The sequence below is a fragment of the Acanthaster planci genome, linkage group LG10, assembly GCF_054643075.1.
Source record: "Acanthaster planci isolate LZ-2023a linkage group LG10, COTS_SCS, whole genome shotgun sequence".
NCBI lineage: Eukaryota > Metazoa > Echinodermata > Asteroidea > Valvatida > Acanthasteridae > Acanthaster > Acanthaster planci.
In genome coordinates, this window is record NC_141786.1 from 11,273,581 (window position 1) to 11,291,984 (window position 18,404).

At 40.8% G+C, this 18,404-nt stretch overlaps 1 protein-coding gene and 1 long non-coding RNA gene across 2 annotated transcripts; one reads left to right on the plus strand and one right to left on the minus strand.

Annotated features, from left to right (window-relative positions):
* The first annotated feature begins 4,276 nt into the window (after window positions 1–4,276).
* Window positions 4,277–17,419, plus strand: LOC110990088 (uncharacterized). Its single transcript, XM_022254908.2, has 11 exons — window positions 4,277–4,790; window positions 5,946–6,275; window positions 7,027–7,332; window positions 8,518–8,844; window positions 9,705–9,992; window positions 12,055–12,075; window positions 13,060–13,311; window positions 13,988–14,159; window positions 14,694–14,727; window positions 14,845–14,890; window positions 15,135–17,419. Exons 1-10 carry the CDS (start codon window positions 4,721–4,723, stop codon window positions 14,857–14,859), a joined length of 1,815 nt encoding a protein of 604 aa, XP_022110600.2. The 5' UTR covers window positions 4,277–4,720; the 3' UTR covers window positions 14,860–14,890; window positions 15,135–17,419.
* LOC147797752 (uncharacterized) lies at window positions 7,225–18,392 on the minus strand. The gene is made up of 3 exons (XR_015426695.1): window positions 18,270–18,392; window positions 8,172–8,329; window positions 7,225–7,358 (listed from the first exon to the last, which is right to left on the minus strand). It is a non-coding gene; the product is annotated as an uncharacterized LOC147797752 (long non-coding RNA).
* Window positions 18,393–18,404: the final 12 nt, after the last annotated feature.

Consider the following 18,404-nt stretch of genomic DNA (forward strand, 5'->3'; position numbering starts at 1 on the left):
CTCTCATTTCATATAAGAGCGTGCTGAAAACACTACCCAGCCAAATAAGTAAGTACCAAATAACTGACGGTTAAATTTCCATGCACATTTGAAAAAAATAACCGATATCTCATCTTACGTATTTCTAGTAATGAAAACAAGAATTCCTCAAAAGTACCACAGGTATTGTAAGCTCGAAAGCCTGAAAAAACCTGTAGAGGGGAAGCAATGAAAAGAAGTTACAAAATAATATTCTGAGGGAAATCCCAAGAAATCAGGTAGGGACTGAAAACCCAATTTACGTGTGGACATGAAGACGTATGAAAGTAACTGCGCACTGAAAACTTCAAACGATGGCGGCCTAGACATTTATTCGTTCTAAGCAACGGTGTACAATGAAGTGCGATGAGATGATAGTCTCACCAACAGAAAATTGATATCACTCATCGCTTTTTAGCATGTAACATTCAAGACGCCATACAGGCCTGTGCACCTTATTTACCTGTTGCAAGTTCAAATACTGCCAGTAGTCAACGTACAGTCTGGGTTACTACAATACGGGTGATTCACAATGCAGTGCACTACTAAGAGGTAGTTATATGGAGAGGCCCTTTAGCAGTGCATTATGGGATAAATTGTCGACTAAGTCTCATTTGCTAACTACGCTGTGATAAAACTTCAGTAAACGTGGTCGCAACATAGATACTTGGAAAATCACCACCAATGATCCTTTGTGCTTTTTCATCAGTAAAAGGGAATTGAACCAAATGATACAAAAAAATACAACCGACTGAGTAGTACTCTGATTAAATAAAAAGATTTCAAATCTGATTACTGACGTGACAATTGTAATATTTTTAGAAAATGGAGCCTTTGGTTTGATTATTTACAAGTTATAATTGTATTAGCATTCCAATTCAGTTTACCATCCACAAGTGTCCATGAAAATTTAAAATTGTGGGCCTACTACACAGGTGTATTATTGATTATCAGCTGGTTCAATAATGTTGATCTCATCCAAAAATCAAATCTTTTTTTGGTGTTTTGCAAATTTAAATTGAAGTGATTTCCGTGACACCTTTCAACAAGGTTTTTTTTATTCCATTTAAGCCAGTTTATTTTGGTCCTTTAAACGAATTATTTGTCTGCACTTATTCGATTATGAGCCAAGCTGTGATGTGGGATGTCTCGATCAAAGCGCCTGTAAAACTGGTTCAAATCGTCTGAAAACTGTTCTGCTAAGAGTATGCTGTGATGTCTTTCATGGCATTCACTGCTGCCTGAGGATCGTTGTTTTTGAATTTGCTCTCGATTTCTTTTGGCCATAGTGTCTCTTGCAGTGTCGAATTAAGTTCTTTTTTAATCACAGTTTTCCTCACAATTGCCACTCGCACAAGCCGTTTGTTTTCGTTTAATAAGTCTTCTCGTCTCTCAGGGGAATTTGGGTCGGGGTGGGAAAATGCATGGGAGGTTTTCTGACACAACTGTCCATTTTTAAATCCATAATAAGATCGTTTTAGTGCTCTGTGGGCCCACTTTACAGTCCCAAGTTGACCATATTCCACCCTCAAGTATACTAGCTGGAGGCCTGGCACCACTTTCATGGCGTTTTTTACAACCAGGAGGATTTCATATTCATGCGTAGCTTTACAGAGCTATGTACAAGCTTTAGTTTTTAAGTCACCAACATCGACAATTTGAGGATCGAGATGTCCCTTTTTGAAATAAAAAAATTCGCAGCATTTATCGTATTTGCTGAACACAGAGCTTATAAGCCTATCCAGTCCTGATCCTAAGATGTGCTAGTCTGTGACCGTTTCTTTTGTGTTGCAGCTTTTGGCAGGTGGAATCGTTTAGTTCTGGAGCAATGGAAGTCGGCAAAAACAAGTCTTCAAGGAAGGAGTGAAAACTATAAAAATGACTTCTGTTTACGTTTACGTTTAGCTTCCTCATTCTTTTATGCCACTGTCGTTGCTCAATGTACACTATTCAAGGCGTAACTCACACCCTAGAGGGAGGAAACAGAAGGCGGTGCAACTCAGGCACTTCAAAGCGTTCAATGATGGTTGCAGCCGAGTCTGACGAATAATAGAAAACATTCCCCAAATGCCTGCTTTTTGCTTGCATCTTAGCCGGACAAGCGGGGCCAGTAATATCCCAGCAATACTTGTAGTTTTTTTATTGCAATTAAATACAAGTTATTGATATGGACTGCAAAATCGAGGAAAATAAGTGAAACAACGTTACTTTTGTAAGCGCAATTCATCCGTTCTCGAGTTGTAAAGTGCACGAACGTACTGGAATCTGAGCGGCGTGCACGCACTACGCTTGCGCATTTCCAGTGAAGGTCTGTTGCACGCCCGCTACACGGAGGCCGTAACCGGTACCCGGCTTTCACCCGCCTGCCGTTGCAGTTCCGTTTTTGTCGGATCCTTCAAACTGACCAATTAACTACCTATTGGTTACCCCTAAAATGTTCGAATTTTGTTCTGCCTTACATTTCGGTTTATAAACATAAATTTCCGACACAGCCTGCAAATTTTATAAACATAACTTCGATTAGCGTAGAAGGCTTTGTATAAGTAGGGTTCTTGTACGCTAATAAGTTCATCAACGATCTCTCTTTGAAGTGTTTAACATGTTTAATTTGTTCGTAGAGTTTTATTGGTTAAAGATGTATAAATACACAATACTGTAAAAATTTGATTTTTTTATTAAAATGAAACAGTAACTTATCTTGAAAACTAAGGAATAAAAAAGAGGATTTCTTGCGGGCATGATGATCGTGAACGGGCAAGAGCGATTCTAGTCTGATAGGGAACACAGTATGCAGAGGCAGTACTGGCGCGCACACGTGCAGTAAGCAGCGATCACCCACAAATCGTGCTGTTGATCAGCCTTTCCTGGTTTTATTCGTAAACTAAACATACAATAAGCAGAAATTATTGGTAATTGGAAGTGAGCAGTTGGATTTTAGAGCAATGGACAGATAGCGAGACTGTGTCGAAGTTTTAAAAAATCTCCTAATTCATAATCATATGGGGTTTTGGGGGGTGGGGGGATGCTCTCTTAAAACCCTTGGCCTCACGTAGGCCTAGATTAAACAGCTGGAAACTCAAATTCAAGTGTACTGGTGTAGCTGTTTGGAGTCCTCTCTAATTCTAAGCGCCTTCCGATATTGTAGTCAATGGTTTTCACCATTGAAGAAATGTGGCCGAGCAGTTTTGTCAGTGGGCTTAAAATTCATTGGCTTGGGAGGATGACGTTTATTATGGTCATGCTGGAGCCGTCTGGTTACTGGGCGATGGATCCCGACAAGTGCAATTTCAACATACTCGATCTAACAATAGGTGATTTTTCATTTATAACCATTTATAATTTCAGGCCAGAGATGATTATTAATCGCCATTATTGACTCTCACATCAGTCTGATTAATTTTAAAAAGTACTTATCTGTGCCGGCGCGTTTTGTAAAAGTTCTCAATCTAAAAAAAAGTATTTGGTATATCTTTCAAAATGGGACAAATCAGTAGAAATGAGTAAATTTCTAGCAACAGAAATGTGCCAAAGCCTTGCTGGATTTAATACCCTCTCCCCTCGACACCCTTAACTATATCGAATTTTGTGAACGCTTTTTTGTCTGCCTATTTGAAGTCCACCTGTTAACACATAATACATGCTAGAAGAAATTGCCCGGATTTGTGCAAATATGAATTTAGCTTTCCCGTACTGGCCGTAGTAGACGTGGTAGTGCTTGCGTGCAGGTAACTGGGCCATCTATCACCAACGCAGGCCACAGCCTCGCCCGGCCCCCGGCCCGATGTTGATGTGTACTCGGCATGGAGAACAATGGTACTCGTGGCTGAGAACCACGTTGCGCGTTACGTGCTCCATGTGAACGTTTTTGAAACCAGTGGATCCGGTCAGAACGTGAAGTTTCGATGTGCGTTTACGCAGCTCGGAATCTCATACGCCAAATAGTTGCGCGTGCACACTGTATGAATGAACTGCACAGGAGAGCGGCTGAAAAGAGTCAACAACACTGGGCAGAATTAACGTTACGTCCGAATTTATTTTCCCGTTTTGACTTAGGTGGTGAGGTGTAGAATTTCTTATCACATCAGCTGTGGGGATAAGGACGCATAGGAATATTACACACGTGAAATTGGCTCCTTGCAAAAGGGGGAAGTGTTGAAAATTTTGGTTCAAAAATTTTTCGCCTGATTTTGCACCCTCTATATCCTGGCCTCCCTCCGTAACGTCGTACGGTCAGGGAGTCCACGTGGGCTAGGCTGTGAACGTGAATTCCCGGCCGCATGAGAGAGGGGATGAAGACTGGCGATCAGTCTACAAAGGTCAAATTAACTACAACCTTAACCTGTCATTCATTCAGCCGGCGCCACCGTTTGCAATGTTTGCACGCCCTGTTAGTTCACAATATATGCACAGTAACCAGGCAGAGATGACTAATTCCCTCTTTCCTGCAGACGCTTTGTCGAGAGTTTGCTCACGCTCTCGCTTGTTCAGTGAAGACGAGACATGGAGAGAAAAAGGAAAATTATTTCAACTTTAACCTTTTCTATAGGTTTGGTTTACCCCTCTCGAACACTAATGAAATAATGTCAAGGCTAGGGTGAGGCAGCCTCATCAGGTAGTAGGGTTTCAGCTTGCAGGTATATTCAATAGTGCGACGTATGCAGCAGACCGTGCGAGGAATGCACTGCGTTGAGCACTTGAAGGGATGGCGTACATGTACGTTGCATACATAGCGGTACTGACTTTGATGCAGACATCTGCTACTAGCGCACAGGGTAAGTCCACTCTAACACGCAAAAGCATGAGTTCCCTGGAAACACTGAATTGCAAAGGCCTTGTCATTTTAGGGTAATTTACTTCAACGCAAATTTATAAGAATGACAAATATGCACCGATTATAAGATAATTTGCACGTGCTTGTAGCTGCTGGCATAAAATGCGGCGGTTCATCTGCAGATTTGTGTAAGTGTAACTCTGTCTTGAATACTATATAATTATTTTCAATGGCCCGTTGCAGAACGATGTGGTGATAAAAATACATAATACTATCACCGTTGGATATTACATTGTGATATCAGAAACTAACTTACTAAAGAAACTTGGCCCCGCCCCTCATTTCCACCCCTATAAATACAGAGAATGCTTTCAAGACTGCTAATCTGCTCAAGTCTACTTTCTATCCTGTTCAGGTTAAATTGCAATAACACTAGTAAGACAGATAGCCTTTCGTCAAGTTCGGTTCTGTAGCAAATTCTTTAGTTTTTTAAAAGGTGAGCCTTTCGCTTAAATACTCAAGTAAATAAGAGTTTAATACCCAAATACCTCGTCAACTGTGCAACTGCTTTAAACTTTTTTTCAATACTCACTCTCACAACACCAGGCCTGTGTAACGGGTAATTCAGCTCTTCCGTTCTCTATATGTAATCCAGGAAAACGCAATTTTGAATTTCGTGATGGAGGTATTTCATTAACTGGCCTCCTGTAAAACTCAAACACCCTCTGCGTCGCACTTTAGCCACGTTTGAGTGCCATTGCAGGAGTCTGATGTGTTATTATTTTATGGTATGTGTAGGTATTGTCCTGTATTTTTATGTTAATATAATATCCGTTGAATTCAATGTAAGTAACATACTTTCAGTATTTTGCTGATTTATTTCATCTTTTGCTACCAATATAGCATCTTTTATTGCCTTTCAATTTACAAAATGGAATGTTTGTGTTTGCTTGCCACTTTTGAAAAACAGTGTCACGCTGAAAGGTCTTTCCTGGGTAACCACTAAATACAGAAAAATTATGCTTTGATTTTCTCTCACTTTTATAGACGGCAAGATCCATAGCAATGGTGGCTTCATCTCTTCTTGCACTGTTGTCTTCCTATTTATTCCTTTAATTCTCTGAGTAGTTCCAATTCTGTTTTCTCTCTTCCTCAGACTGCAGTGTAGATGTGTCCTTCTGGAACGACACCGCCTGTGAGAGGGGGATAGAGGTGGCTCTGTATTCCAGATCTTTACCCTATTGCAGGGCCCAGTCGAGCTTCCCCGCCAATTTGACCCTTTACCAGGACGACGTTGAGCTCAGCGAACGAGTCGTGATTGAACGCGATGAGGTTAGTCCGGGGAACTTCCGGACGGGACTTTATCACCGGACCGACTTCACAGCCAAAGGCCATACTGTGTTTGAGTGTTGCGGATCGTTAATCGAGGGTCCAACAGACTGCCTTGGAAACACGTCATGCGTTACCTGCCGTTTTGAGGTCACGTGTAAGTTTTCTTCCATTGTTATGGTCGTTTGCCACAGTGAGAAGGTAGAGTCCTGTCAAACGTACAGGTTGGACCATCAGAGGCGATATTGGAGCCAATGAGTATCCAAGTCTCGGGTCTAAGGTACACAGAAAGTCAATTTAAAACTAGAGCTTATCTGTCTGTTTGCCAAAAAACAGGGGGCTTTTTCGCATTCTTTTGTACATTTGAACAACTACGGCATCATCACATCAAGTCATTTTGCGTATATAACACCTCTTTTTCAAGTTATCTGTAAGGTTTAAACCTGAAAGAACATGTACTTCAGGAGATACAAGGCTTTAAAAAGTGCACCTTTAATGTGACGTGACTTGTCTCCTGATGACGTCATGATCACATGATGTCAATATTCCTCTAAAGCACTCAGTTTTCAAGATATCTTCAAGATTTGAACCCGATCGAACATCTATTTCGGGAGAAATAGGGCCTTAAAGGGTGCACTTTTAATGTCACGTGAGTTGTCTCCTCATGACATAATCAGCACAGCAGGTAAACATTCGTATGTAACAATTCTAGTTATCTGCAAAATTTCAACGAGATGCGACATGTCCTTTAGGACACAAAGGGCTTTGAAGTTCATGCCAAGCCTTTTTTTCCTCTTGAATCAATTATTGCTCAAAAATTCTTTAAAACCAAGAAAACCTCATCCTTTTTTCATCTGATTTTCCTGAAATGAGATTTTTTTGGTCTCTTCGTTTTCTTTCGTACAAAGATTGGGACCTCTCCGTGAGTGCGTCCCCAGCGGGCCCTGTCCCGGAGGGCGGAGATGTCACACTCATCTGCATCATCGACAGCTACCCATCCTCTGGCGGATGGGTTCAGTGGCAGTACAGTGTCGATCAGAAGTCCTCGACGGCACTCAGCGAACCGATATATACCGTCGCCAACCACTCCTGGCCCCTCTTACGGGTGTCCCCAAGCCTGGGTGGCTGGTACCGATGCGCCGGGAACATCAATAAGACCCCAGGTTTTTGGCTCCTCGACGCATTTTCTGGTTGGATTGCTGTTCAGGTTCACTGTAAGTTTTCCTGCCCAACTCCGTAACTTAAGAATGAGGTAAACAAGATACAAACATGGAAATCTCTTATAACGCCATTGCACACATATTAATTGAAGTTACTCTTTGTGCGACTTTCTCTTTAGACGCTATGTCAAGCATTAAATGCCACCTTGTTACCCTTGTGAACTAAACATTCACCATCTATAAATCCTTGAACATGTTTAGTATAGAAACAGAAAATGTTCAGAGAAATGTTGAATGTCGTTTCTATCACGATGAAAGGCTAAAAGAAAAAATTCTCTATCCAAATTGAACTTATTTTTGATAAACACTGGCCGGGGTTTAGTCCTTAGACGCGCAAAAGACAGCAGGAATTTTTGAAACCTGTTTTTAAGCTTCCCCCAAACGGGGGTGACTATATTTGCTTCAGCCGAGCCAGATTCCATGCGGGGTTTTACTCCTTTGAGAAAATGTAATATATATGTGTTAACAAGCGGGTGAACAACGTTCAGTGCATGTCGCAGCAATGACGCTGATATTTTCATTCCCTGGGCTGTGAGCTATAAAGGGAAATGAAATGGGCGTATACTTGGTCCTGTGGTCATGTCTTGTCGGAATTATTTTGTATGTGCCCGAAACATCTACAATGGGTTCATGTCTTTTGCATCCCCAAATTTCTGGACCCAATTGTTGCACTAAAGGCACCATTTATGTCCAACCTCTTTTGAAAGGTTGCTTTCATGAAGTGTTCCAAAGACAGATTTTTGCCCCATCCTTCCACAATCCATATCTACAATGGCCTAGGGGTCATTTGTTCAGGGCAAGTTTATCTTTGTAGAACTGTAGCTACAACTTACCAATCTTTTAACTCGCCTGTTGCCTGGCATAAATGCGTAATTATGACAGCTGTCACTTTGGCAATTGTGAGCAAAATGCACGATTGCCCTTCTGCCGGACAAACGGCGAACTTCAGAGAACCGGTTATTCCGTCATCGCTTGCATAGGAAGACATTTTCTGTAACAGGAATATGAGAATAGAAAGTTATTGTTTCACTGAACAATGTTCTTTTCGTCGAGGATTCTTTGCTAGTGCGCTGCATTTTGTCTATTTGTTTATAACAAGCAGCGGAAGACTCCAACATTTTATGGTGGGTAGACCTATTAAAGAAAAGGAACTGTTATCTCAGTATCTTCCAATCATAGCTAGTCCCATTGTGGTCAACGAGAATAGGACATGGGTTGGCGCGAACGACGGCTATACGACCACCTTGGAGTGTATCATCCGAGGCAATCCCCTACCCACGGTCACCTGGTACGGTCCGAACGGCATCACCCTGACCAACAACACAGTTCCTAACCGGGTGTCAGTGAGAGGCACCATTAGCGGAGATGCAGTTTTGGGATTTCTCGTTAAAAGTCAAGTGACCATTAACCCAGTGGAGACCAACAACGATTATGGATTGTACAGATGCAGAGCCTCAAACAGCATCGGTACATTCAACGAACTTGAAGTACAGCTAAAAGAAACGGGTAAGCTTGATTGAAAATGAACATAAAGCACAAAAGTAACAGTACATTTGCCCCATTGTTTTGTAAGGGCTTTAAAAGGCTTTTATCTTCTAACGGTTTAATAGTCTTGTTCAAAAAGTGCTGTGCTTGAGGTTTTTATTTTATGCACATACTTATTATTCGTTTGCTTGCTTACTGATCTCCAACTATATTTTTACGTGCCACTGGTCGGCAACAATACAACTGTGACGAAGATAGAACAGACGCAGTGTTATGGCGTGGCACACCGCCCTCCGTTACCGCTCGTCCGTGTAAATAGGCCCCTCATAAGCGACGCTTTCTAAGGGCTTTTGCAACAAAATGTCGCGTACCAACTGAGGGAGGTCCCCAAACGAGCTTCTACTCGGTCGGTAAAGATACAAAAGATGCAGTGACTTTTGCCTTCGAGGAGGGGATGCGTAACAGGAGTAGGAATTTTGGAAAGTACGGCCGATTAAAAATAAACAAGCAAAACAAATCAAAAACAAAAACGTTTGTTTAATTAAAATGTCTCTTTTGGTGATTCTATTATCTTGTATGAAAGTAGCACAAAGCTACAGATATTTTCTCGTGCTGCCAATGATTTTTGAAAAGTTACCATTGTATATTTTTTTAATGAGGGTGTATACTTTCTTACATGTAAATATGGACCCTGTGTTGTGAAAGGTGACAAAACCACATTTTAAAGTTAACACTGAGAAGTGAAGACTATTGTATATTTGTTTGATCTTTTAATAATATTTTGGTTTCTCTTTGACCTTTCTTAATTGTTTCAATGTGTCATTCGTCGGTTATGTTAAAGTGTCTTTATGGTCTCTTTAATGCTTCCCAATTATTAAAAGGAAAACCTGAACCGCCGTATGACTTTAGAGCATCCGTGGTTCAGGCTGTTGCCATCACAGTCACCTGGCATCCCGGCTACAATGGAGGCGAGGAGCTGCAGTCCTATTACGTCAACTATCGCGAGATTTCGGGAGAGTTTGACGTATCAGGCTGGAACCGCCGCGATCCACATAGTCGCTCTGCAGAATACGGGAACCTAACGCCCGACACACGCTACCAACTGGCCGTGTACGCTACCAACAAGCACGGCGACAGTCCGTATGCAACGCACGAAGTTTGGACGAGGCGTGAGTGTACCTGATTTCCCTGTAGTTCCTCGGGAAATTGTTAACGGGGACCAGGGTCCCCCCAAAAGTTTTTCTAAAAACAATTAGAGAAGGGTTTTGTTTTATCAAGATCCATTCTCTTCCCTCGTCAAATGTTCGCAAAAGCCCCATAACGTAGCGCCATCCCCCTTCAAAAAAAGATAATTTTGCAAAAAGATTCCAACATTTTGTATCTCCCATTTCGAATTTTGATTTACACTTTTGTGGTCCACTCAAGATTCAGTTTAGAAAACTGTCGCCTAGTTGTGCAATGTGGTTAACAGTTAACAGTCGCTTTATCAGACTGCTGTTGTCATGTGTTTGTCTGTCGTCATGTGTTGGGCAACAATGAAGGAGCAACTGAAAGGAACACATGCTTTCATCTCTCTGATTTTATCCGTTGAAATAAATGTGAAGCATCCAAATCGAACGCAGTGTCATTGATCATCAGAGCTCAACTCGAACAAGCTAACCGGGCCTTTTTTCTGTTCATGCCATGCTGCAAATTCTGAATGTAGATTGCGTCATTCTGAGAAAACAGAAAAAAACGATGTGAACCGTCGCCCTATGTTCGTAGTGGATAAATCCTTGTGCATGCCAAGCGTTGCATGTATTTGTATCCATTGTTTGGCATGCGCAAGGGTTTATCCACTACGGACATAGGGCAAGGGTTCATATCTTTTTCTCTGTTTTCCCAGTATGACGCAATCTACATTCAGAATTCGCATCACGGCATGAACAGAAAAAGAGCCCTTTTTAGCTTGTTTGAGTTGAGCTCTCAAGACGATTGCGTTTGATTTGGATACTTCCATATTTATTTGTACAGAAAAAATCAGAGAAAAACATGTTTCCCTTTAGGTTGCTCCTTAACATTTTTCAGTGGGTGAGACTCGGAGAGTAATGTTTTGCGATGTGGATGTGTGATTTTGGAAACTTGGAATAAAATGCACTGCTATATTCAGTCTAGATTATTACCACATATGGGCAGAGTGACTTTTCCTGTACTGATAGAGCAGTTTTTATCAAGATTCAAGTTTGAATATCTTAGGTTGATAACAACAAATTTTATATCCCATTGGTACAAACACGTTTTAGAACTTTTAGTTTTGCTTGTAGTTAGGTTTTAGTACAGCCTATCAAATTTTTGTAATTGGATTTTGTTTGCTCCATATTCTGCAACATGTGAGAAAAGCACCCTGTAACATGGAAACACCCATGCAATCCATTGCAGGCTGCTAGAACAAGCCTTGTGATTGGTCAGATTGCGCAATTTTGTAACGTAACAGGCTGTCCAAATATGGTAATACTCCAAACTGATATTGAAGTGCAAGGAATGAAGAGTACAATGTCATGTAGTGTAAAAAATATCCCTAAATTGCCGAATTGAATTGTTTGATTACCGATGTATTTTCGGACGTACCCAGTTCAATTACAGTACTGGGGTGGTTAAAGTGTAGCTGCAATGAATTTCTCACTATGTTTATCCATTCAGTGTACGAAAGCTGTTTTACACCCCTACTTTGTTTTATGCATTGAAAAGTGCACTGTTTTAAACTCAAAATTACCCATGCTCGACCTACACTACTGAGGGTGCCGTTGCTGTGGTATCATTTTCGGAAGACGTAAGTCAGCGCATAGTTTTTTTCTGTTCAAATTGTGCACTCAATATTTTCTTGCTGAAAACATCTGAGAAAGGCACTGATGCTTATGTATTGCTACGTGTATGCACATGAATAACAATGAAGCAATACATCACAGTTTCGCTCGTGAATATGGAAATATTCATTGGCATAAAAGCCAAAAAGGGAGTAAAATACCCCTTGAAATAGTTAAACTAAAAGTTGAAATGAGAATTTGAAACACAAAGAAAGAGTTCAAGGTTTCTGTTAAAAAAAATTGATTGCAGCTACCTTCTAAAAAAAATTACCTCCGGTACGACACAATCGATTTTCCCGCAATTAATGTGAGATGGTAGATTTTCAGTTTTACTAAAACGTGTGGCTAAAGGGTCTTTTGTTTTTTCCTTTATATCTTGACGTTGCAGCTGATACACCAACGGCACTTGGTGAGTAAATCAACCTGCTACGATGCTTTTTCCCAGATGTAAACTTTTACGCAGCAGATTTTTATTAATTTCCTCGGTCAGAACATACGATTTAGGACTAGATCAAATCATCTTATCGAAAAATGGTCCTCGGGAGTAACAATGTATAATGTCTGTTGGGGAATGCATTCATAAAGAGAACGGGAAAAAACATCCATTGCCAATCAAACATGAATACATGACTTAGGACTTCTATCTAAAGAATGTTAGAGCCTGACTCCATGTTTTTCGGGCCATGTGGACACTTTAATATCTCTGGGAAAAAGGGAAGAATTGTAAGCACAAGGGGAGGTCGTACAAAAAATTGAAACGTGTTATGTTTTATGTAACAAATAAATTCCACGAATGTGGCTTGCAAATGAAAAAATGAGCTTATCAACGCGTTATGTTGCCACAGTGTCACCAATTACCATGCAATTTGTTTTAATGCATTTCTTGTAAATGCGCCAGTCGCACCTGTTTTCAATCTTTGTTCAAATATTTAGGGGAAATTTGGTGCCTTTTCAGTTTTGAATATTGCAAAGTTTCATTGCCATTGCGCAAGAATTTTGGCCATTTTATGGTCGTGCATTTTATTTCTTTGGCGATCTGCTGTCGTTTTAGTTTACAATAATTCAAGCCAGTTGGCTGCATTATCTTTATATTTTTAGTAATTATTCAAATGAGAACTGAAATGGCCTCAAAACAACTGTACGCTCATTGTCAGGGAAAGCTTAGAAAATGTACTGCTTAAAAAGAGCGCCTTTCAGTTAAAGTAAAAAGGTTTTCTCACCTTTCAAGAGCAGAATGTTTTACGATATATCCTTTGTAAAATTCACATCGTTCATCCTAGTTATATCCTCTGGTGAGAAAATAAAAACCCCTTCATCACGTTAACGTATTCAGAGGTGGGGGATCACTGGCTTGTACTGGCACAGACTGACCGTGAGTGTGATTTGTTCTCAGGTATAACAGTTCTGTACAGCCCAGGAAAAGAAACAATTGTCATAACCGGCTTGCCACAGGACAGCGACAGTGGTACCTGCCTGAGGCTCGAGGGGTACGACTACCGCGAACACATCCACGTGAGTCTTGGGCTAGACCTGGACTGCATCCAACGCGATGGCGAATTAAGATACTCCACAGAGTTTATCACCGAGATACAGTCTCGATACTGCCGGGACGGACTCTGCGGCAGCCGGTCGGAAGCAAGGAACAGTAAGCTATATGTGGTACTGTATTGCAAGTAGGGGAACTTCAGGCTCAGTTCTCGGATTTAATTTAATGCTAACTCTAGACAAAATAACAAAGACGATCATAGCGCTACCCGCAATATCGATACAGTAAACGATACGCAAACAATTAACAGCTTCAGTCACATTGTCATTTTTTTCCATTTTTTTGAAAAACAACATCCCTTTTGCTCAGAGACCGCTGTTTTGACAAGGCCAGCTCCCATCTTGTTTACTTTTGAAAAACGGAAGAACTGCAGTAGAGCGTGTGGAAGCTAAGATTTCGATTCGCTCGTCCAAGGGTAGATACAGTTTTTTATCGAACATACAATTAGAGAGAATTCATTAATTAGAACATTACACGTCCGCGTGGGCATGACACGCGCCCACTGACTTAACTCGCAGTGGATTAGGAAAGTATATGACCAGCAATTCCTAGCGCGTCTGTAGCTGGGGCGTATTTCCCTCGGGGGATTTGGTGAAAGAAATGTGCTAATCCCAATACTCTGTATCAGGGCAGTAGGAACTAACGAAAGATTTCAACCATCCGGTTAAAAATGTCTCACAGCGCTCTGTATCAAAATACAAGTATGCTGTGACAAACCGTTGAAAGACACCTCCACTGAGATTGGCTTACGTGTTGGAAATGTCTTTGTGCACAGTTGACAAATACCCGCTCACGTCTCCTCGACCTTCGAGCACGGGACCAGCCGAGAGCGGGAATGATGGTAACAATGTGGCCATAGCCGTGGGTGTTTGTGGAGGTATTGCATTCCTGGTAGCAATTCTTGTGGTCTGTTACCTCTACAAGCGTCACAAAAGCCAACCTTCCAGGTTAGAATATTTGGAAATGTCCTTAATTTTCAGCAAGGTCAACTTTACAGTTATAGTATTTATAACAACTTTTACAAGTCACGATTTGACAGCTTCAAAATGTCACTTGTCTGAGAAATCTATCAGTAATTGTCAATTTTATACTGACGTGCTTGGAAAGTTACATTTAAAAGGAAATGTAAGCTCGATTGTAGATACAGAATTGTTTGAAAGATAGATTTTGCAGTCAAGACAACGGAAACCCACACTGGGCGACAAAATTCCATTTAGAACAAAAATTAATGTTGCATCTCTCAACATGTACCTATTCCATAGTTTCCTATGTGGCCTGTTTTGTATGGCATTGAAAAATTCTTTGATGGCATCGCAGACACTTTCAAGACTGGTTACTTTTTGTAATGTTGCCACAGTATTGTCGTTGGAAGTATATTCAAGCCGCTAATTAATGGTGATGTAAAACATAATTACGGAAGTGCATGTCTCAGCAAAACCGGGATACTTGATTGAAATTGCATTGTTGTATCTATTTTACAGTGGTAATAAATACGAAAGCAGCACGAAGAAGCCCGTAAGTACCCAAATGCATCGTGTTTCACAGGAACTCTGTTATCGTTACGTCGTTTTTCCGCCTTTTTGTTCCTATGTACTGTTCACAAGTCTCACGTTTTCCTTTGCATCATGACAGGAAACCAGTGTTTAGAGAAGCGAAGCCTGTCAACATGGATTCATTGGTGAGACAGCTTTCAAAGCATCATATGACTTAGGCTGCATCCGAATCTGTGAAGAGCTAGGTCTATGTCTTCGTTCCATCGGAAATGCATGGAGGCGCATAGACAATAGACCTAGCCGTAGCTCTGGAAGCCTGTTTCGGACACGGCTTTAATGTCTTGCATTCAGAATAAAGTTATGTAGTCAGTTACTGCGATACTGTGATACTACTAGTTCAACCTAGCGTTCTGTTCTACACCATTACAGGCAAAGCTCAGCACCCGATAAGTTCACACATCACAAAACGACAATCGGATCTTCCACGCAAACCTCGAATGCACACGACAGAATCGTTTTGACCTTTCTGCACGATTTGGAGACTGTTGGCTCGTCGAATCACTGCTCCTCACCCAAATATGACTATGCCAAGACAAGAACCATGAAAGCCCGCGTGACCAGACGAACGGCCCGGGATAAATTGGACCGGACAATTTTGAAATAGTGGTGATATGTATGGTACTTGGCGTTGTTCAAAACCACTAAGAGGAATCATCAAAGTGATAATTTATTCATTTGCAAACCACAAATTTCTAGAGCACCTGTAGAGAAAACATGTTTTCTCCGAATTTATTGTTTGGCATGCACAAGGGTTTATTCACTACAAACAGAGGCTAAGGGTTGCCCTCATTTTCTCTGTTTTCTCCGAATGACGCAATCTACATTCAGAATTCGAATCTAATTAATTGGCATGGACAGAAAAAAGCCCTTTTTATAGGTTGTTATAGTTGAGTTCTTAAGACGAATGAAACTGCGTTCGATTAGGATGCTTCCGTATTTATTTGAACAGATAAACTTAGAGAAGACATGTTTCCTAAGTGGTGCTCTTTAAGTTCAAATGCAGTGTGCAGTGAAGATATTAAACGTGGTCGAGGCAATGGCGTACAAAGGCGTTTCAGGCAGCTGCCAAGCGACCCGCATCCACCCACATCTGTAGAGAGAAGACAATATCTGTTTCTTCTTATGTGGGTTTTTTTAAGAAGCAGTTACACTTCTAGAAACTCGTGTTTGGAGAAAGATGCCTTGTTGTGACACTCCAGAACACAACCTAGCTCGGTGTCATATAAGATTGTTTATTGCTGTCATCGTGTTTAATGGTACGAGCTTTTAATTAATTGCATGTAGTGAATAGTGATGGGCATTATGTTCGGCAGACACTTATCTTCATGTAGTCCAAAACAAGATCAGCATGATGTCTGTCTATAGTTTGGAAAAGGTTGTTTTGAGGCTCTTCGTATAGATTGAGCGCGATGTACGTAGTTGTGGTCGTTGCATGTTGGAATGACATCCTTTGGCTTTTAGTAATGGTAAGTCGTATTGTCACTTTGCATTAATTTTTTAAAATAAATTTACACGTTACTGCAATTACGCATTAAATGTGAAAGTGGTTATCCAACTATACATCATATCTTAAGTTTCAGATGTCAGTCCCATTACGGTTAATTGGGGTCTAAATCATGTAAATCTCGTGCATCAGCGCCCATAAAGAATGGCCCTGGCCGAAGATGATAATTCCCTACGTTACGGACACGGAACTTGTATAGTGAAATGAGCCTGGATTGGACTGCTTGTACAGGGAATTGGTAACTGGTTTGATATGCATATGGTATATTTTCGATCAATATTTTCAAGTGAGCTGTTATTTTTAAACTTCTCTTTAATTTGCTAGCGACTACATCCTACCGCTATTTAGAGTCTTTTGGTCGCAGAATAAGAAAGCCGTTAACATGCTTTGATGAACGCTATTGAGGGCAGCTGTGTTTGATAATTCTTATAAGGTGCTGTTATTCTATAGATGTGGAGATGTAGAACTCTGTATAATTTACCACTCTGTGTTGATATTTGGACGGTTTTCTAGGAGTGATATTCCCGATTCAAGTGTCTCATAACGTATTGAGATGTAAGATATGTGTGGATGCATTGCAAGGTAATGCCAATAGTCTATAACTGTGTAACTTGATGTTTGGACTCTATGGAAGACAGACTCACTGACTGTAACTCATGCGTATAACATTTTGCATATTTAATACGAAAATGTTATCCAATTCCACTGATTCGAATTTCACGAAGACTTGAGTTAAAATCCAGTTAACATTTCGCTGTATAAAGGTCGTTCGTCCACCCAGTTGACTGTATTGCTACAATGAATGGTGCACGTCCGTTTTCCAACTTGGGATTTCCCAAAGAGCAAGTGATATATGAGAAGGATGTGAGAGATAGTCAGGAAAGTATACTTCTTGGCAAGTCGGACAGCAATAAGCATGATGTATTCCGGTATTCAAACTTGAAAGTAAAAGTGGAATATCTCTGCGTGTTTTAATTGCTTCATTCTCAGTGTTTTTCTCGAGTAACGCAAGCCATACAAGAATAGTCTTACTGGGGCTATTCGGCGCAGAGTTGTAACAAATGTTAACATATTAGTACGTTTAAGCCCTAAGAAAAATTTCCTCTAGATTTCCTCGAGAAAATAAAGAAGAAGAAAATATTACACGCCAGTTTTACGTGTAAAATGTGCATTTTTTTTACAGCTGTAGGCCTAATTGTAATTTATTTATAATGTACTGAACGAAAAACTACCTAAGAAGCTGACGTTTTGAATAATTTTTCACCTGCTACGGGTATTCCACTTTATCCAACCTGTGCACACTCCCTGCAAAAATTGTTAAAGAAATTTATTACAAAGTTTCTCTGTTGTGATCTTACTGAAAAACAAAACCCACTTCTCCCGCACTTTCAAGTGAATCTGATATATTGTTTTTTTAATGTGTTTAACGTGACGGTGCCACTCCAGCCAGCATTAGCGGATAGGAGTGTCTATTTCGGTCCTTTTCATCGCGCCAGCAAAGAGCGTAAGCCGATCTGCTTTCGCGGATTACTTTGTCCTAATTCTTTTACCTTTTTTCCCGCTCTTTCGTTCTTAAAATGATTTCAAGCCATTTTTTTTCCTTGGCAGTTAAAGCCTGAAGACTAAGATCGTAATTTTTACAAAATTTAGTTATATTTTTATTGAGGCAGTTTGTTAGGCCTATTTGAAAAAGGCAGGGTTATTTAAGAACAAAGAGCCTGATCACAGCATACACACGAGTGCATGCGGGTTGGCGCACAGCGTGCAAGGGAACTGACATCATCGCAGTTCACACTCGAGCGACATTGTTAAGTTTTATAGTCCTGCACCAATAACATTGTGATCATACACGTGTGTACTACTAATGCAAGGTTAGAAGTTGTAAGTAGGAAAAAAGGGTAGGCTGAAACTGAACCGTGCATTCAGTGCCACCTTAGGTAGTGGATAGGGACTGGCAGTCAGTCTACAAAATGAACCCTGAACTATAGCCTCGGTCTTACCCTACCACCCATTTTTCTGTGTTGCCTCTCCATGCTCGGTAGCGCTGGCTGCTGTGTAGTCTGCTCACGCTGCCTTCGTTCACAGTGATTATGACACACGCTGAAAGAACATGTACACGTACATGTACATGCTGA

What these genes read in the sequence shown, in the direction of transcription:
- LOC110990088 (XM_022254908.2), top strand. Translation starts at nt 4,721, where the DNA reads ATGGCGTACATGTACGTTGCATACATAGCGGTACTGACTTTGATGCAG. An exon ending in GCACGAAGTTTGGACGAGGC is followed by an intron (nt 9,993 to 12,054) that starts GTGAGTGTACCT and finishes TTGACGTTGCAG; the next exon opens with CTGATACACCAACGGCACTT. An exon ending in TGATACACCAACGGCACTTG is followed by an intron (nt 12,076 to 13,059) that starts GTGAGTAAATCA and finishes ATTTGTTCTCAG; the next exon opens with GTATAACAGTTCTGTACAGC.